Here is a 21029-nt window from a genome sequence, read left to right on the forward strand (position 1 = left end):
GTTCCCTTCTGCCTTCTCATCCTTGACTCTGGCCTGGTGTGCCCATTTAATCTCATTTTGTTTTATGGGCCTAACAATGAATTTTTTTAATCAAACATTTTAGTAAGGTGAATAAATGGGCTGTTTCTAATGAATTTCAACCTCATTGCAATATTTTTTCCTGGAAGACAAAGCCTAAACTATTAAAGAATTAGATCATTTTCTTTTTTGTCATTGTCATGATTTTCTTGGTTTCATCTTCTTAGTTGAATAGTATAACATTTTATAAGACTCATAGCGAAGAGGGACCACATCTTTCATTTTGTGTGTGTGTGTGCGTGTGTAGGCAAGAATTTAAGACGTATAAGGAAGTACATAGGTAGCTAAGTCTGGAAAAGAATGTTAGGACAAAATTATGGCACCTAAGGACAAAAAGAAAAAAATTTTTTTTTTTTTTTTTTTTTAAGGACAAGGTAAGGAGCCTGGCATCACTTAGGCCCTGACTTTTTAGGCATTATGGTCAGGACCTCATAGGGTACTTGAGAGCGTTTGATTGCAATTAGTGGAGGGTTTGTTTTCAATGTGGGGAGACCAGTATCCTCTTTTTAATCCCTTTGCTACTGAATTAAAAGTTCTGGATTGGTGTTTTTCTTTTTTTTGGCTATTAAAGATGCAACTAGTATTTGAGGAAAACTACGCTGTTAAATTTATTTTCTCAATATTATTTTCTCTTTAAAAATACTTTAGTTAAAATACACTAATACATTTACTTTTTAAAGTTAAGAATCACACTCCTGTTGGGTTGTTCATATCTTATTGACTTATTAAAAAACAGAAAAGACCAGTGCCGTCGAGTCAATTCTGGCTCACAGCGACCCTACAGGACAGAGCAGAACTGCCCCACAGAGTTTCCAAGGCGCGCCTGGTGGGTTTGAACTGCTGACCCTTTGGTTGGCAGCCGTAGCCCTTAGCCGCTGCGCCACCAGGGCTTCCTTACTGACTCACAGGAGTTCTTAGTGGGCCCCTTTCTTTCATGCTATGGATGTTTTCTCTCAGGTGACCTCTGTTCTCGCTCTTTGACCTTTATGGAAACATTGGTCACACGTTTACATCACAGTGTGGTCGCGTTTATCAATATGGGCCTTTACCTTTTGTGCTCTCGTTTAAGAAGGCCGTCTCTACTCCTACTTTCGGCAAGGCCGTCTCTACTCCTACGTTTGGGAAGGCCGTCTCTACTCCTACGTCACCAAATACAGAAGAATATTCACGTTTTAGGCTCAAAAACACTTAGTTCTGTTTGGAACTGATTTGAGATTTGTGTCAGGGAGAGATCAGACATTTTTCTCGACCCAGTTGCGTAGCCAGTATCCAGAGTAAGTACTCATTGCTCCAATCAGATTTTTTTGGATTTTCATATGCTGAGTAATTTTGATGTGTATCCTGGACATTTCGAATACTGTGTTATGGGGCTCTAGGTCTTGTTTAAATCCTGTGGAAAATGTTGGTCTTTTTGTTATAGCAGGCAACTGACCACGTTGTGTTCCGGCTGCAGCTTTCCAGCCTGCCTTCCGTGGCTTGTGGTCAAGTTTCCAGCCTGTCTTCTGTGGCTTGTGGTCAAGTTTCCAGCCTGTGTCCCATGGCTTGTGGACAAGTTTCCAGCCTGTGTCCCGTGGCTTGTGGACAAGTTTCCAGCCTGTGTTCTGTGGCTTGTGGTCAAGTTTCCAGCCTGTGTTCTGTGGCTTGTGGTCAAGTTTCCAGCCTGTGTCCCATGGCTTGTGGACAAGTTTCCGGCCTGTGTTCTGTGGCTTGTGGACAAGTTTCCAGCCTGTCTTCTGTGGCTTGTGGACAAGTTTCCAGCCTGTGTCCCGTGGCTTGTGGACAAGTTTCCAGCCTGTGTCCCGTGGCTTGTGGTCAAGTTTCCAGCCTGTGTCCCTTGGCTTGTGGACAAGTTTCCAGCCTGTGTCCCGTGGCTTGTGGACAAGTTTCCAGCCTGTGTCCCGCGGCTTGTGGACAAGTTTCCAGCCTGTCTTCTGTGGCTTGTGGTCAAGTTTCCAGCCTGTGTCCCGTGGCTTGTGGACAAGTTTCCAGCCTGTGTCCCGTGGCTTGTGGACAAGTTTCCAGCCTGTGTCCCGTGGCTTGTGGTCAGGTTTCCAGCCTGTGTCCCGTGGCTTGTGGTCAAGTTTCCAGCCTGTGTCCCGTGGCTTGTGGTCAAGTTTCCAGCCTGTGTCCCACGGCTTGTGGTCAAGTTTCCAGCCTGTGTCCCGTGGCTTGTGGACAAGTTTCCAGCCTGTGTCCCGTGGCTTGTGGTCAAGTTTCCAGCCTGTGTCCCGTGGCTTGTGAACAAGTTTCCAGCCTGTGTCCCGTGGCTTGTGGTCAAGTTTCCAGCCTGTGTCCCGTGGCTTGTGGACAAGTTTCCAGCCTGTGTCCCGTGGCTTGTGGACAAGTTTCCAGCCTGTGTTCCGTGGCTTGTCGACAAGCTTCCAGCGTGTGTTCCGCGGCTTGTGGACAAGTTTCCAGCCTGTGTTCCGTGGCTTGTGGACAAGTTTCCAGCGTGTGTTCCGTGGCTTGTGGTCAAGTTTCCAGCGTGTGTTCCGCGGCTTGTGGACAAGTTTCCAGCCTGTGTTCCATGGCTTGTGGACAAGTTTCCAGCGTGTGTTCCGTGGCTTGTGGTCAAGTTTCCAGCGTGTGTTCCGTGGCTTGTGGTCAAGTTTCCAGCCTGTGTTCCGTGGCTTGTGGACAAGTTTCCAGCCTGTCTTCTGTGGCTTGTGGTTTCAACATCAGTTTTCAGAGGCTTCACACTGCTGCTTGGACCTGCCCATGGTTCTCACTGTCTCTGGCAGGCTGTTTATGGCCAGACCTGTGCACACACAGCTCAGGACTGAGCTCAGGAGTCCACAGACAGCCTTATGGGGTCTGTTTCCTAAATTCCTTCCTGGCCACTATCTCCTGGGTACCTTCTGATGTCCTGGGGCTCTCCTTTGTTGTTCCTGGGCCAAAAAGCTGAGAGTTTATTTATCCCACTGTGCAATGCACTTCTACAGCTGCATCTGACTGCATCCACGTCCATGGTCAAGTTCTGGGAGGATAGAGGAGGAAACAAGCAATGAGGGCTTCTGTGCCCTCCTGAAGCCACAGGTCTTCCTGTGGGAGAAGACATTCTCTTCCTTAGAGTTTCAGGCTCCTGGTGTTCCCCCGTGCTGCCGTTGCAGCCTTTGCTACAGTGTCATTTGTGGGGTAGGGTGTGAGACTGGAGAAAAGAAAAATAAACACTGAGGTTCACCCCAACTGGGAGCGATAGCAGATGGCTTTCCTGCTCCCCAAGGGAGGACCTGAGGGCATCTCCTGTTGCTGTCTGCAAGGCCCACTTCTGGGTTTGGACTGTGTGGAGTTCAGGTCAGGGGACACCAGGAAGAAAAGGTAGACTCACCACTGATTTGCGGGAGGCTTCGAATCCTGGTCGTCTTTGCCAGTCTGCCTGTCACATTCACTTTTTAGCCTCACTGGCTGCTCGGGCATCTGTCCCGGGTTTGCAGCCCCTTCCATGGGAGGTAGAGCATGCAGTGGACTTACTTGATCTTTCCTGAACCTAAACCTTGGACTCATTCTTTTTTAAAAAATTTTTATTGTGCTTTAAGTGAAAGTTTACAAATCAAGTCAGTCTCATACAAAAATTTATATATATCTTGCTATATACCCCTAGTTGCTCTCCCCCTAATGAGACAGCACACTCCTCTCTACCCTGTATTCCCCGTGTCCATTCAACCAGCTTCTGTCCTTCTCTGCCTTCTCATCTCCCCTCCAGACAGGAGCTGCCCACATATGGACTCGTTCTTGCCCCTTCTTTTTCCGTACCCCAGTTTTAATGTCGGCTTATTCTATAGGCTCTGCATCTCCACTGCTGCTGCTCTCATCTCTGGCCTTGATGATTGCATTCATCTGTTATGTGGTGTTCTGTGCTTCTGCTGTTTGTCCTCTCCTCCTCCACTCTTTTTCACACGGAAGAGTGGTCCTAAAGGAGTCAGGTAGCATCCTTTCTTTGTTTAAAACCCATTTCACTCAGAGCAAAAGTCAGACTCTATAATGGCCCTGGCCCACCCCTGTGCCCTTCTGGCTGCCACATCTCCTCCCGTCTCCTTGCTGGCGCCCCTTGTTGGGAGCCACATTGGCCTCCCTACTCTTCCTTAATTTGCCTGGTACATCCTTCTTCAGGGTTTCGCGTTTGTTTCTCGGTCATGAATGCTTTTCCCTTGGACAGCTGCTCTGCTTCAGATCTGTGCTTGAATGTCATCTTGTCACCTGTTTAACATTGCACCCCTCACCCCATGTCCATCCCTGGCTTTATTTTCCTCTGTGCACTTGTCACTGTCCAAAATGCTGTCTACTTTGCTTACTTCTCTTCCCCAGCTAGCCTGTACACTCCAGGAGGGCAGTCTCTTTGCTAAATGCTTCATGCCCAGCGCCTAGAACCGTGCCAGGCATGGAGTCAGACCAAACTTACTTATATGTTTTCTGGATTAGTGAGCAGTCATAAAGCGAACAGTAACAAAAGGAATGATGACGTAGTTAGCATCAGGGAAAAGTAGACTATAATACAAAAAGCACTGTATTTAGCCGTGAAGAAAAACGGAGTTTTGATACATGCATTGACATGAATGAACCTTGAAGACATTGTGCTGAGTGAAATAAGTCAGATACAGAGGGATAGATATTGCATAATATCACTTATATGAAATATCTAGAATAGGCAAATATGTAGAGACCGAAATTTACTAATGGTTACCAGGGGAGGACTGTCAAGACAAATGGAGAAAGTATCGAAGTTAACAAGTATTTCATTTTACTTGGATCCATACTCAATGTTCATGGAGGCAGCAGTCAGGAAATCAAACAACATACTGCTTTGGGGAAATCTGCTGCAAAAGACCTCTTTAAAGTGTTAAAAAGCAAAGATGTCACTTTAAGTACTAAGGTGTGCCTGTCCCAAGCCGTGGCATTTTGAGTTGCCTTACATGCATATGAAAGCTGGACAATGAATAAGGAAGACTGAAGAAGAATTGAGGCCTTTGAATTATGGTGTCGAGGAAGAATATTGAATATACCATGGACTGCCAGAAGAATGAACAAATCTGTCTTGGAAGAAGCAGAGCCAGAATACACATTAGAAGCAAGGATGCAAGACTTCATCTCACGTACTTTGGACGTATCAGGAGGGACCACTCCCTGGAGAAGGACAACATGCTTGGTGAAGTGGCGGGTCAATGAAAAAGAGGAAGACCCTCATTGAGATGGATTGACATAGTGGCTGCGACAATGGGCTCAAACATAGCAGCAATGTTGGGGATGGCGCAGGACCAGGCAGTGTTTCATCCTGTTGTACGTAGGGACGCTATGAGTTAGAACCAAGTCAATGCCACTAACAACAACAACAGGTGGGTACGAACGGAAGAAGGGAATTGCTTAAGGGACACTGAGTATCTGGTAAGGGTGATGAAAAAATTGGAAATATATAGTGGTGATGGTTTTACAGTATGGTGCATGTAATTAGGCTCACAGAGTTTTACACGTAGAAATGGTTGAAATGGCAAGCACTGTGTATATTTTACCACAATAAAATTTTTTAAGAAGTATTTTATTAAAGTAAGTTAAATTTCAAGGATCAGTATCATGAAGCCTTTTCTGTTACAATGGATTTAAGTTAGACATTGTATCAATTAGTGGTGATCGATAGCATATAATAGCATATGGTACTGCAGTTGCCTTTTTTCAGTTACCGTTCTGGCCATCTTTAATTGCTGTCATGAATACAGCCGTGGCATTCTGTCGAGATGCTACGCAGTTGACCATTTCCGGATATGCTGTAGTGTAGCTTGTCCCTCTGCTGTTGGACTGGAGGCTTTCAGCTATCGTTAAAACCCAAACCCCGTTGCTGTCAAGGTGATTCTGATTTATAGTGACCCTGTAGGGTGGAGTAGAACTGCCCCGTAAGGTTTCCAAGGCTGTAATCTTTGTGGACGCAGACTGCCACATCTTTTCTCCTGCAGAGTGCCTGGTGGGTCGAACCGCTGACCTTTTGGTTGGCAGCCGAGTGCTTAACTGCCATGTCACCAGGGCACGTTTTCACTGTTAGAAATATTGGTGAAAAAGTCCTCACCCTCCCTGGAGTCCCTTATGCCTTTACCCTGTTTTATATTTCTCCATATCACTAACCAGTGTTCTACATACGTGTTATGTTTCTTCACTAGAATGAAATCTCAGGGGCAAGGGCTTTGCTCTGTGTACTGTGCCACTCGAGTGTCTACAGCAGGCCTCACCTGTGGCAGCTGCTCCGTCAGTATTTGCTGAGCGAATGAAGGCTTCGGTGCGTGTCTTTGTACGCAATTCCTTGTTCATGTGTGCAGATATTTCCTAAGGAAGATGCTGAGAAAAGTGTACGAGATGTATGTTTTAAATTTTAATGGATACTGGCAGATTGCCCTTCAGAATAAGTGTTTATATCTACATACCCACCCCCACCCCCCAGTAATCTAAGACTATCTGCTTCTCTGTGCTCTTACTGGTACTTGTCAGACCTTTTTATTTTTGCCATTTTGATGGGTGAAATAATGTTTTAATTTGCATTTACCTGGAAACTGTATTTGAACATTTTTTCATGTGTTGTTAACCATTTGCATTTTTTTCTTACATGACTTAATTTAAAAGTAACTATTCAAGAATTCCTCTAGTATATGTGGGCTTCTTGGCTTTTTGGAAATAGAATACTAACTTTTAATATTCTTTGCAGGCCACTCAGGCAAAAGAGCTCAGAAATGGAGTATATTAACAAATACAGACAGCTGGAAGCACAAGAATTTGACATGTGTGGCAGTGCTCATCCAAACAGCAGACCAGGTGAGCAGGTGTCCCTGTATTGTAAAATGCATTGTGTGAGTGGTTTGACATGTTAAAACATTCAGTTCTTCAGAGTCTGAGAACGGTGGTGATTTGGCCAAATCAGAAATCCATACTGCCTGCTAGTTCAAGATTTTGCGGGGAGTACATGGTGGGTTATACAAAGGTCATCTTTTTCTGACTTATAGTTGCTAAAAAGTCTGTTCCTTGGAAGACTAGTAGCCCCTTACCTACTGTTTCTCAAAACTACTTACAATTTTTATTAAAAAAATGACTTTTTTTTTTTTAAAACAGTAAGCATATTACAGCAAAATGTTAAACAATGCAGAAGTGTGTAAAATGAAGGACAAAAAGTTCTTAAATGCCCTCTCCCCAAGAGTACAACTGTTAAAGAGTTTGGAGTCAATTAGCTACTTTCTATGAGTATGAACTTTCTTTTTCTGAGCAAATTATCTTATTAGCATCAGGCCTCATTCTTTGACAGAAAGTCACCTTTTGATTTTTTTTTAAATTTTATTGTGTTTTAAGTGAAAGTTTACAAATCAAGTCAGTCTGTCACATATAAGCTTATATACACCTTACTACATACTCCCATTTACTCTCCCCCTAATGAGTCAGCCCGCTCCCTTCTTCCAGTCTCTCCTTCCGTGACCGTTTTGCCAGTTTCTAACCCTCTCTACCCTCCCATCTCCCCTTCAGACGGGAGACGCCAATACAATCTCAAGCGTCCACCTGATACAAATAGCTCACTCTTCATCAGCATCTCTCTCCAACCCATTGTCCAGTCCCTTCCATGTCTGATGAGTTGTCTTCAGGAATGGTTCCTGTCCTGGGCCAACAGAAGGTTTGGGGACCATGACCGCCGGGATTCTTCTAGTCTCAGTCAGACCATTAAGTCTGGTCTTTTTATGAGAATTTGGGGTCTGTATCTCACTGATCTTCTGCTCCCTCAGGGGTTCTTTGTTGTGCTCCCTGTCAGGGCAGTCCTCGATTGTGGCCGGGCACCAACTAGTGCTTCTGGTCTCAGGATGATGTAGGTCTCTGGGTCATGTGGCCCTTTCTGTCTCTTGGGTTCATAGTTATCGTGTGACCTTGGTGTTCTTCATTCTCCTTTGCTCCAGGTAGGTTGAGACCAATTGATGCATCTTAGATGGCCGCTTGTTAGCATTTAAGACCCCAGATGCCACATTTCAAAGTGGGATGCAGAATGTTTTCATACTAGAATTATTTTGCCAATTGACTTAGAAGTCCCCTCAAACCATGTTCCCCAAACCCCCGCCCTTGCTCCGCTGACCTTTGAAGCATTCATTTTATCCCGGAAACTTCTTTGCTTTTGGTCCAGTCCAGTTGAGCTGACTTTCCCTGTATTGAGTATTGTCCTTCCCTTCACCTAAAGTAGTTCTTATCTACTAACTAATCAGTAAATAACCCTCTCCCACCCTACTTCCCCCCTCTCGTAACCACAAAAGAATGTGTATCTTTTGATTTTTTGCTTTATGAAAGGTCGTCACAAACTTCCTACCAGTTCAGCCAGGAAATACTGCCCCTGTGCTTCCGCCCTGTGTGTATATGCTCAGGTTTAGGGAGGGAAGTTCGGATTAGAGTAATATTTTCCTTTTCGCTTTTGTTGTTGTTTGGTGCCGTTGAGTTGATTTTCAGCTCATAGCGACCCCATGTAACAGAGTAGAACTGCCACGTAGGGTTTTCTAGGCTGTAGTCTTTACAGTTAGGTTTTTAAGGAGCCCTGGTAGTCTAGTGGTTAAACACTTGGCGGCTGACTGAAAGGTTGGTGGTTTGAACCCACCAGTTACTTGCGGGAGAAAGATGTGACAGTCTGCTTCCATAAAGAAAGATTATAGACTTGTAAACCCTATGGGGCAGTTCTTCTCTATCCTGTAGGATCGCTATGACTTGGAATTGACTCGAGGGCAGTTGGTTTGGTTTTGGTTTAACCTTTACGGGAGCAGATCTCCAGGTCTTTCACCTGCGGAGCCGCTGGGTGCGTTCAAACTGGCAGCCTTTTGGTTAGCAGCCAAGTGCTTAACCATTGCACCACCAGATCTCCTTTTTCTCTTTTAACCTTTTTAAAAATTGTGAGATACAGTCCATACGTACTAGTACATTAATCATTATCCTTCTTGGGTTTTATTTGGGCTTCTCGACAATATAGATCGGTATCTTCCATCATTTCTGGAAAATTCTGAGCCATTACCTATGCCCTATTCTGTCATCTTCACCACTTGTCTGTCAGTTTGTCGTACTGTGGTGGCTTGCATGTTGCTGTGATGCTGGCTGCTGTGCCACCAGTATTTCAAATACCAGCCTCGTCACCAGGGTGGACAGGTTTCAGTGGAGCTTCTAGGCTAAGCCAGCCTAGGAAGAAAGAGCTGACAATCTGCTTCTAAAAAAATAAAATTGGCCAATGAAAACCTTATGAATAACCGCGTAACATAATCTGATGTATTGTCAAAAGAAGAGCACCTCAGGTTGGAAGGCGCTCAAAATACGACTGAGGAAGAGCTGCCTCCTAAAGTAGAGTTGGCCTTAATGACGTAGATGTAGTAAAGCTTTTGGGACCGTCCTTTGCTGATGTGGCATGACTCAAAATGAGAAGAAACAACTCTAAACATCCATTAATAATCTGAACGTGGAATGTACAAAGTATCAATCGAGGAAAGTTGGAAGTTGTCAAAAATGAAATACAACACTTGAAGATTGATATCCTAGGCATTAGTAAGCTGAAATGGACTGGTATTGGCCATTTTGAATAGGACAGTCGTATGGTCTGCTATTCCAGGAGTGACAGCTTGAAGAGGAATGGTTTCACATTCATCATCAAAAAGAAGATTTTGAGATCTATCCTGAGGTACAATGCTGTCAGTGATAAAGTAATATCCACATGCCTACAAGAAAGATCAGTTAACACGACTATAATTCAGATTTACCCACCAACCCACTAGTGCCAAAGATAAAGAAAATTGAAGACTTTTACCAACTTCTGCAGTCTGAAATTGATCAAACATGCAATCAGGATGCATTGATAATTACTGGTGATTGGAATGTGAAAGTTGGAAACAAAAGAGAAGATATCAGTAATTGGAAAATACGGCCTTGGTGATAGAAATGATACCGGAGATGGCATGATAAAATTTTACAAGACCAACAACCTATTCATTGCAAATACCTTTTTTCAACAACATAAATGATTACTATACGCATGGACATGGCTGGTTGGAACACACAGGAATCAAGTTGACTACATCTGTGGAAAGAGACTATAGAAAGCTCAATATCACCATTCAGAACAAACCAGGGGCCAGCTGTGGAACAGACCATCAATTGCTCATATGAAATTTGAAGGTGAAGCTGAAAAAAATTAAAACACATGCATGAGAGCCAAAATACCACCTTGGGTATATCCCAGCTGAATCTAGAGACCATCCCAAAAACTCGTTTGATGCATTGAACACTAATGACTGAAGACCAGAAGAGTTGTGGAATGACATCAAGGGCATCATACGTGAAGAAAGCAAGAAGTCATTAAAAAGATAGGAAAGAAAGAAAAGACTAAAATGGATGTCAGAAGAGACTCTAACACTTGCTCTTGAATGTAGAGTAGCAAAAGGGAATGGAAAAATTGGTGAGGTAAAAGAACTGAACAGAAGATTCCAAAGGGCAGCTCGTGAAACCAGAGTAAAGTACTATGATGAAACGTGTAAAGTCCAGGAGTTAGAAACCCTAAATGAAGGACGCTTTTCAGCACTTCTCGAGCTGAGAGAACGGAAGAAAACCTTCAAGCCTCCAGTTGCAATATTATGAAGGATTCTCTGGGCAAAATATTGCACAATGCAGGAAACATCAAAAGAATATGGAAGGAATACGTAGAGTCACTGTACCAAAAAGAATTGGTTGATGCTTAACCATTTCAGGAGGTAGCATATGATCAAGAGTGATGGTCCTGAAAGAAGTCAAGCTGCACTGAAGACACTGTGTGAAAAACAAGACTCCAGGAACTGATGGAATACCAACTGAGTTATTTGAACAGATGAATGTAATGCTGGAATCACTTCCTCGTCTATGCCAAGAAATTTGGAAGACAGTTACCTGGTCAACCGACTGAAGGGAATCCATCAGAATGCAGAAATTATCAAACAATACCATTAACATCACACACAAGTAAAATTTTGCTGAAGATCATTCGAAAGTGGTTACAACAATATATCAATAGGGAATTGCCAGAAATTCAGGCCAGATTCAGAAGTGGATGTGGAATAAGGGATATCATTGCTGATGTCAGATGGATCTTGGATAAAAAAGGAGAATACTGGAAAGATGTTTACCCGTGTTTTACTGACTGTGCAAAGGCATTTGACTGTATGGATCTTAACAAATAATGGATAACATTGTGAAGAATGGGAATTCTGCAATACTTAACTGTGCTTATGTGGAGCCTGCACATAGACCAAGAGGCAGTTGTTTGAACAGAACAAGGGAATACTGCATGGTTTAGAATCAGGAAGGGTGTATATCAGGGTTGTACCTTTTCACCATACCTATTCGATCTGTATGCTGAGCAGATAATCTGAGAAGCTGGACTATATGAAGAAGAACATGGTGTCAGGATTGGAGGAAAACTTACTAACAACCTGTGGGATGCAGATGATACAGCCTTGCTTGCTGAAACAGCAGTCAAAAAATTAAACAATGTAGTTCCTTGGGCACATCTGCTGCAAAAGTTTTTCTTAAAGTGTTGAAAAGGAAAATGTCACTTTCAGTGTACCTGACCAAAGCAGTGATATTTTTAATTGTCTGAAATGCACGGCTTCCATGTGCCTGTCAGTTTGTCGTACTTTGGGGGCTTGTGTGTTGCTGTGATGCTGGAAGCTATGCCACTGGCATTCAGATACCAGCAGGGTCACCCATGGAGACAGGTTTCAGCTGAGCTTCCAGAATAAGACAGACTAGGAAGAATGACCCAGCAGTCTACTTCTGAAAAGCATTAGCCAGTGAAAACCTTATGAATAGCAGCGGAACATTGTATGATATAGTGCTGAAAGATGAGCCTCCAGGTTGGAAGGATTCAAAAGATGACTGGGGAAGAGCTGCCTCCTCAAAGTAGAGTTGACCTTAATAACGTGGATGGAGTAAAGCTTTCAGGAACTTCATTTGCTGATGTGGCACGACTCAAAATGAAAAGAAACAGCTGCAAACATCCATTAATAATCAGAACATGAAATGTACGAAGTATGAATCTAGGAAAATTCAAAATTGTCAAAAATGAAATGGAATGCATAAACATCAATATCCTAGGCATTAGTGAGCTGAAATGCCTGGTGTTGGCCATTTTGATTTGGACAATCATGTAGTCTACTATGCTGGGAATGACAACTCGAAGAGGAATGGTATTGCATCCGTCGTCAAAAAGAACGTTTCAAGGTCTATCCTGAAGTACAACGCTGTCAGTGATAGGATAATATCCATACGCCTACAAGGAAGACCAGTTAATACGACCGTTATTCAAATTTACACACCAACCACTAGGGCCAAAGATGAATAAACAGATTTTTATCAGCTGCTACAGTCTGAAATTGATCAAACATGCAATCAAGATGCATTGATAATTACTGGCGATTGGAACGGGAAAGTTGGAAACAAAGAAGGATCAGTAGTTGGAAAATATGGCCTTGGTGATAGAAACAATGACGGAGATCCAAGGATAGAATGTTGCAAGACCAATGACTTCTTCATTGCAGATACCTTCTCTCACCAACATAAACGGCGACTATACACATGGACCTTGCCAGATGGAATACACAGAAATCAAATTGACCACATCTGTGGAAAGAGACGATGGAAAAGCTCAATCTCATCAGTCAGAACAAGGCCAGAGGCCGACTGTGGAACAGACCATCAATTGCTCATATGCAAATTCAAGCTGAAACTGCAGAAAATCAGAGCAAGTCCACGAGAGCCAAAATATGACCTTGAGTATATCCCCCCTGAATTTAGAAACCATCTGAAGAAGATTTGACACATTGAACACTAGTGACCGAAGACCAGATGAGTTGTGGAATGACATCAAGGACATCATCCATGAAGAAAGCAAGAGGTCACTGAAAAGACAGGAAAGAAAGAAAAGACCAAGGTGGATGTCAGAGGAGACTCTGAAACTAGCTTTTGAGCGTCAAGCAGCTAAAGCAAAAGGAGGAATTGATGAAGTAAAAGAACTGAACAGAAGATTTCAAAGGGCGGCTGGAGAAGACAAAGTAATGTATTATAATGACATGTGCAAAGAGCTGGAGATGGAAAACCAAAAGGGAAGAACATGCTTGGCGTTTCTCAAGCTGAAAGAACTGCAGAAAAAATTCAAGCCTTAAGTTGCAATAGTGAAGGATTCCACGGGGAAAATATTAAGCGACGCAGGAAGCATCAAAAGAAGATGGAAGGAATACACAGAATCATTATACCAAAAGAATTAGCCGATATTCAGCCATTTCAAGGAGTGGCATATGATCAGGAACCGATGGTACTGAAGGAAGAAGTCCAAGCTGCTCTGAAGGCATTGGCGAAAAACAAGGCTCCAGGAATTGATGGAATATCAACTGAGATGTTTCAACAAACAGATGCAGCGCTGGAGGTGCTCACTTGTCTATGCCAAGAAATGTGGAAGACAGCTTCCTGGCCAACTGAGTGGAAGAGACCATATTTATGCCTATTCCTAAGAAAGGTGATCCAACCGAACGTGGAAATTATAGAACAATATAAAAAAAATTTTTTTATCATTAATATCACACGCAAGCAAAATTTTGCTAAAGATCATTGAAAAACGGCTGCAGCAGTATATCGACAGGGAACTGCCAGAAATTCAAGCCAGATTCAGAAGAGGAAGTGGAACCAGGGATGTCATTGCTGATGTTAGAAGGATCCTGGCTGAAAGCAGAGAATACCAGAAGGATGTTTACCTGTGTTTTATTGACTATCCAAAGGCATTCGATTGTGTAGATCATACCAAATTATGGATAACAGTGTGAAGAATGGGAGTTCCAGGACACTTAACTATGGTCACGAGGAACCTTTACCTAGACTAAGAGGCACTTGTTCAGACAGAACAAGGGGATACTGATTGGTTTAAAGTCAGGAAAGGTGTGCGTCAGGGTTGAATTCTTTCACCATACCTATTTAATCTATATGCTGAACAAGTAATATGAGAAGCTGTACTATATGAAGAAGGACAGGGCATCAGGATTGGAGGAAGACTCATTAACAACCTGCGTTATGCAGATGACACAACCTTGCTTGCTGAAAGTGAAGAGGACTTGAAACACTTGCTGATGAAGATCAAATACCACAGCCTTCAGTATGGATTACACCTCAACATAAAACAAAAATCCTCACAACTGGACCAATGAACAACATCATGATAAACGGAGAAAAGATTGAAGTTGTCAAGGATTTCATTTTACTTGGATCCACAATAAACAGCCATGGAAGCAGCAGTCAAGAAATTAAAAGATGCATTGCATTGGGCAAATCTGCTGCAAAGGACCTCTTCAAAGTGTTGAAGAGCAAAGATCTCACCTTGAAGGCTAAGGTGCACCTGACCCAAGCCATGGTATTTTCAGTCACATCGTATGCGTGCGAAAGCTGGACAATGAGTAAGGAAGACCAAAGAAGAGTTGACGCCTTTGAATTGTGGTGTTGGCGAAGAATATTGAATATATCATGGACTGCCAAAAGAACAAACAAATCTGTCTTGGAAGAAGTGCGACCAGAATGCTCCTTAGAGGCAAGGATGGCGAGACTGCATCTTACATACTTTGGACATGTTGTTAGGAGGGATGAGTCCCTGGAGAAGGACATCATGCTTGGCAGAGTACAGGGTCAGCAGAAAGAGGAAGACCCTCAACAAGGTGGATTGACGCAGTGGCTGCAACAATGAGCTCGAGCATAACAACGATTGTAAGGATGGCGCAGGACCAGGCAGTGTTTAGTTCTGTTGTGCATAGGGTCACTATGAGTCGGAACCAACTCGACGCCACCCAACAACAACAACAACAACAACAATATGCACGGGAAAGCTGGACAATGAATAAGGAAGACCCAAGAAGAGTTGAAGCCTTTGAATTATGGTGTTGGTGAAGAGTGAACGTACCGTCAGAAGAAAGAATATACTTGTCTTGGAAGAAGTACAGCCAGAATGCCCCGTAGAAGTGAGGATGATGAGACTTCATCTCATGTACTTTGAACTTGTTATCAGAACGGAGCATTCCATGGAGACAGACATCATGCTCGATAAAGTAGAGGATCAGCGAAAAAGAGGCAGGCCCTGAATGAGATGGTTTGATACAAGGGCTGGAACAGTGGGCCCAGAGATAGCAATGATTGCAAGAAGGGGGAGGGATTGGGCAGTGTTTCGTTCTGTTGTACGTAGGGCCGCTATGAATCGGAACCAACTCGATGGCACCTAACAGCAGCAACTCTCTCATTTACTTTTTTTTTTTTTTTGGTGACTATGCCATTTTCAAGGAGCCCAGGTTGCATAATGGTTGTGTGCTAGTCTCCTAAATCAGAAGCTATTTTTTTCAACCCACCAGCTCCTCCTCTAGTGAAAAGACCTGGTGATCTGCTTCTGTGATGTAGCATTTCTATGCCTTGTCATATAGGGTCACTTAGAGTTGAAGGCGACTCAGTGGCACACAAAAACAACAACGCTGTATTCTACTTAATTCCTCATTATTTATCTTTTGCCAGAAGACAAAAGCAGCTTTGAGTTTTTGCCTTCCTTCCTATGTTCTTGCCTTATTGTTGTTGTTGTTAGCTGCTGTCAAGTCGGTTCTGACTCATAGTGACCCTATGCACAACAGAAGAAAACACTGCCCGGTCCTGCGCCACCCTTAGAATCGTCGTTATGCTCGAGCTCATTGTTGCAGCCACTGTGTCAATCCACCTCCTTGACGGTGTTCCTCTTTTCCGCTGACCCTGTACTCTGCCAAGCATGATGTCCTTCTCCAGGGACTGATTCCTCCTGACAACATGTCCAAAGTGTGTAAGACACAGTCTCGCCATCCTTGCTTCTAAGAAGCATTCTGGTTGTACTTCTTCTAAGAGAGATTTGTTTGTTCTTTTGGCAGTCCATGGTATATTCAATATTCTTCGCCAGCACCACAATTCAAAGGCATCAATTCTTCTTTGATCTTCCGTCTTCATTTTCCAGCTTTCACATGCACATGACGCTATTGAAAATACCATGGCTTGGGTCAAGCGCACCTTAGTTTTCGGGGTGACATCTTTGCTCTTCAACACTTGGAAGAGGTCCTTGCGGCAGATTTGCTCAATGCAATGAGTCTTTTAATTTCTTGACTGCTGCTTCCATGGCTGTTTATTGTGGATCCAAGTAAAATGAAATCTTTGACTACTTCAGTCTTTTCTCCGTTTATCATGATGTTGCTCATTGGTCCAGTTGTAAGGATTTTTGTTTTCTTTATGTTGAGGTGTAATCCACACTGAAGGCTGTGGTCTTGATCTTCATTAGTAAGTGTTTCAAGTCCTCTTCACTTTCAGCAAGCAAGGTTGTGTCGTCTGCATAATGCAGGTTGTTAATGAGCCTTCCTCCAATCTTGATGCCCCATTCTTCTTCATATGCCTTATTATGGGCTATAAATTTGGGCCTGGCCTTTTCTCACTATCTCATCAGTATCTGAGTGCTTTTAAGAAATGTTTGTATATTTCATCTGGCATTTCTCGTTGTCCTCATGGGGAGGATTTGTCTGAATAACCCAGTTCTCACCAGCTTGATAGTTAGAATAAGTGTGTTCTTAGACCCAATCATTTTATTTATGCTAAAAAGAGGGCACAGTTGTGTATGTAAGAATGCTTGTTCCATCTTTGCTTGTCTGTGGGAGGCATCAGAAGTCTCTTAGCTGTCCATCAGTGGAGGGCTGGTGACTTTATCAGTAGGCCGGAGTACTGTGTAGCTCTGATAAAAGTATGGAATAGCTGTATGTGTTATTGTGGAAAGACACCTGTGATCTAATATTTCCATTTGGGGGAACGTGTTAGTTTTCTGATGACTGTGTGTGATGTCATTCTTCCTGTCACAGTGTTAGCTTCCTCATGGCTGTGTGTGACGTCATCCTTCCTGTCACATCCACCTACTGGCCCTGGGGTACACGGAGACCCCACGCACACTGTCTGCTGGCCTGGAGCATGCCACATGTGCTCCCACTGTTGAGGAGCGGCTAGACACAGATGAACTCCTGTGGTTCAGAGTGCCTACTCTTGTCACTTTTGATTTTGATTCGGATGCAAAACTAGTCTTTGCTTTTCCTGTCTACGACATGTTAATGTATTGGGGGCCTTCTCTAGGTGGTACCGTGCACTACAGCGTCACCCATGTGTAGAGGACTCATTCAACCACTGATACTCACTGAGGTGTGTGCCAGGGAGGCAGTGAGAATGTCCCAAGTAAAAACGTCATGACCCACCTCTTACAGAGATTATGGCTTCATCGTGTGGTCACACACGTACAAATGCACAGAAAAAAAGACACTTCCGGGAGTGCATATGACAAGGGCTTCTGACTGGGGCTGGGTTGTCAGGAAAGTTAACACTTGGGCTTAGAGCTGAAGGGTGAGTGGAACTTAACCTGGGCAGGGTAGGTGTCAGGGTGGAGTGACAGTGTGTGCAGAGGGCCTGGGGTGGGAGAAAGCCCTGAAACAGGGTCAGCATTGCTGGGACTAGAGAGTGGGTATGGGTGGACCTGGGCACCATCCATTGTTGTGGTTGGCTGAGTAACAGCCCCAAAGATGTCCACATCTTAATTCCAGAACTTCGGGTATGTCACCTTATATGGTAAAAGAGACTTCACAGCAGTGATTAAGTTAAGGGCCTTGAGATGGGAACATTCTCCTGGATTATCTGGGTGGGCCCAATGTAATCACCAGGTTCCTTAGAAGAGGGAGGCAGGAGGGTCAGAGTCAGAGGCGGAGATGTGACAACGGAAGCAGAGGTTGCAGTGATGCGGGGAAGGGGTCCGGAGCCAAGGAATGCAGGCAGCCTCCAGCTGGAAAAGGCAACAAACGGATTCTCCCCTGGAGCCTCCAGAAGCTGACAGCTTGGCCTTTGGCCAGTGAGACTGATTTTGAACTTCTGACTTCCAGAACTATAAGAAAATAAATGTGTTGTTTAAACCATTCAGTTTGTGTCAATTTGTTACAGCAGCCACAGGAAACCAATACCGTTGTCTTGGATGAAGCTGCAGGAGGTGGAGGCGTGAGCAGTGACATGGCCTTGTGGGCAGAGCCAAGAATTTTGGTCTCAATGCTCAGAGCAGTGCGAAGCTTCTGGTGGTTTCAGGGTTTCTCGGGATGAGTGTGAAGGGAGGGGGAATGTCATGTGATGAGATTTGTGTTTTGAAAAGAATACTGCGGTCATCTTGTAGGGAATGGGCTAGAGGGGGCCGCAGCGGGCCAGGGGAGAGCAGTCAGGATGCTGCCCTGTGGAGGTGAGACTCGATGGCGGCTCTGAGGAGACAGAGAGTGGTGGAGGGTGGGCCGGACAGGATTTGGTGACGGTGGGTGTGGAGGTGCTGCCCCATGTTCTGAGGTGCTTTGGAGTCCTGAAGAAGAGAGCAGGTGTAATGTGTGTGTCCTTCTCTGAGTGTGTGTGCGCGCGTGTGTCTGTGTGGCTCAGGACCCCTTTCTCGCATCTCTCTGTCCTCTGCTTCCGTAGTCACGTCTCCTCCTTGGACTCTGACCCTCCTCCCTCCCTCTCATAAGGACCCATGCGATTACATTGGGCCACCCAGATAATAGACACATGTATGTGTCTACTCTGTGTCTGCTTGCATTAAAATCATGAGTTTATACTGCTATCTCTAATTTTAGTCTGGCATCACAGGTTTCAGCACGAACATTGCTATCTCCAGTTATAAAGCACTTTCATGCAAAATACTTTTGATTTTGCTGTGACACAGATGTTGTTTCATTTATATAACTGTTTTTAATGATTGTTTCTGAATAGAAATCCAAGAACACACATTCAGTGAATTTCTGTAGATTACATTGGAATCCTTTTATATGGTTAAAGGTAAAATCGAGGTTTACTCTCCTGACCAGTGAAATCTTCCCTGACAGCTTGAGCCTGGTTCTAGATTGGTGACACCCTCGGGGGTTTTCTTGCTTGATGTGGCAGCTTTGAATTTGTCCCAGGATAGTGTCTTTAGGTTGTAATTAAATTCCATAGTACTGCTGCTTTTTCAGTCTGGTGATATTTTTAGAGGTTGTTTTCATCCCCCTGTAGCCTTTATTCTGGTTTTAAGGGAATGGCCCGTGTAGAATGTATAATAACTGGAGAGGGGAATGCTCATCTCCCTTCAAGCTAAATTTATATTCAGAATACTCCCATACTTGGAGAAAGTGGTATGTAATTAGCTACTTTGAAGAGTTAATTTTATGGTGAAATGAGTAGTGCAGTAATTAAACTTTCTGTAATGTACGTTTTCTCACTTTCAAGATAAGAAATGCTTTTCTGTTCTTCGTGTGATTTGACATAATACTAGTTCAAAATCCGCTATACATATACACAGGAAACTATTTTATGTTGTGGCTGTGTGTGTGTGTATATATGTGTGTGTATATGTGTGTTTTGTATATGTATGTATATAAACATTTGCCATTTCAGCCATTTTCATTTGTACAGTTCAGTGGCATTAATTATGCAGTCATCACCCACTGTCCGTTTCCAGTGTTCAGTCACCCTTCATGGAAACTCAGTGTCCCCTTAGAAGTAACTCCCTGTCTCCCCCTCACAAACTCCCATTTCCCCGTCATAAACTTGGGTTTCTATGCATTTGCTTATGTTAGACATTTCATACAAGCGGGATCATACAATATTTGTCCTTTTGTGATAGACTGACTTCACTCAGCAGGATGTTTTCAAGGCTCATCCATGTCGTAGCATGTATCTGAGCTTTATGTCTCTTTATGGCTGACTATTCTGTTGAGAAGCCTCGGTGGCATAGTGATTAAGCACTTGGTTGGCAGTTGGAACCCACCGTCTGCTCTGTAGGAGAAAGGTGTGGCAGTCTGCTTCTGCAAACATTTACAGCGTTGGAAATCCTGTGGGGCCGCTCTGCTCTCTTCTAAAGGGTCGCCATTGGAAACCCTATGGGGCAGCTCTGCTCTGTTCTGAAGGGTCACTGCCGTGAACTGGGATTACCTTGATGGCACACAACAACAGCAACAATACTGTGTTCTGGTTAATATCCCACTGCATGTGTGTACTACATTTTGTTGATGGACACTTGGGTTGTTTCCACCTTCTTGCTGTAATAGTGAATAGTGATGTAATAAACATTGGCGTACACGTTTCTTTTTACATTACTGCTTTCAGTTCTTCTGGGTAGAACCTAGGAGTGGGCTTGCTGGGTCAGATGGTAGTTCTGTGTTTAACTTTTTGAGGAACGGTCAAACTGTTCTCCACAGTGGCTGCGCCATTTTATATTCCCACCAGCAGTGGATGAGAATTCCATTTGCCCCATGTCTTGCCAGTACTTGTTATTTTCCATTTTTCTGACAGTAGCCATCGTAGTGGTATCTCATTGAGGTCTTGATTTGCGTCTCCCCGGTGACTGATGGTGGTGTTCATCTTTTCGTGTGTAACATCCGTTGTACATCGTTAGGAACCCTTAACTGGTGAACGTGGTGGTTAGATTTTATATTTAGCTGATGGTGATATAGTGGGGTGGCTTAGTGAAGATAAACTTGCAATGTTTATGGCTTCTAGTTTTTTCCAATTCATGTACAACATTTTAATGTTAATAACCTAGGATAAAAAGGTAATGGAAAAATAAAAATACCATTATTGGGATTGAGACATCGTTCGTGTCACTTTGGATTTCACTTTGCAGTGTGTAGTTGGCTGGTTTGCCTTAAATTAATCCATTTTCTTGCCTTTGAGTACTCAGCCGTGATGCTTCTCCTGGTCACGTCCCTTCGTTTTGTTGCTAATGCGCAGATGAAAGGGCTGTGGAGCGTGAAGGGCCCTGCCGCTTGGCTTCCTGCCCTCCCTGTGGCAGTATGTGCAGCAGCAGTCGCATGTGTGGGGGGCCGGCTGCAGCCAGTGACCTGAAAACGTCAGGATGTGTTTTGTGCTACATGGAG

General features: G+C 43.8%; 1 protein-coding gene across 2 annotated transcripts in view; it reads left to right on the forward strand.

The window, feature by feature from the left end:
- The window catches only part of TDRD9 (tudor domain containing 9), a 147788-nt gene that overhangs the window by 18127 nt on the left and 108632 nt on the right, over nucleotides 1–21029 (forward strand). For both annotated transcript variants that reach the window (XM_049897976.1, XM_049897977.1), the window contains exon 2: nucleotides 6761–6867. In XM_049897976.1, the coding sequence (XP_049753933.1) occupies nucleotides 6761–6867 (107 nt within the window). The remainder of the gene's footprint in view (nucleotides 1–6760; nucleotides 6868–21029) is intronic.

Source organism: Elephas maximus, chromosome 10, assembly GCF_024166365.1.
Source record: "Elephas maximus indicus isolate mEleMax1 chromosome 10, mEleMax1 primary haplotype, whole genome shotgun sequence".
In the NCBI taxonomy this organism is placed as follows: Eukaryota; Metazoa; Chordata; class Mammalia; order Proboscidea; family Elephantidae; genus Elephas; species Elephas maximus.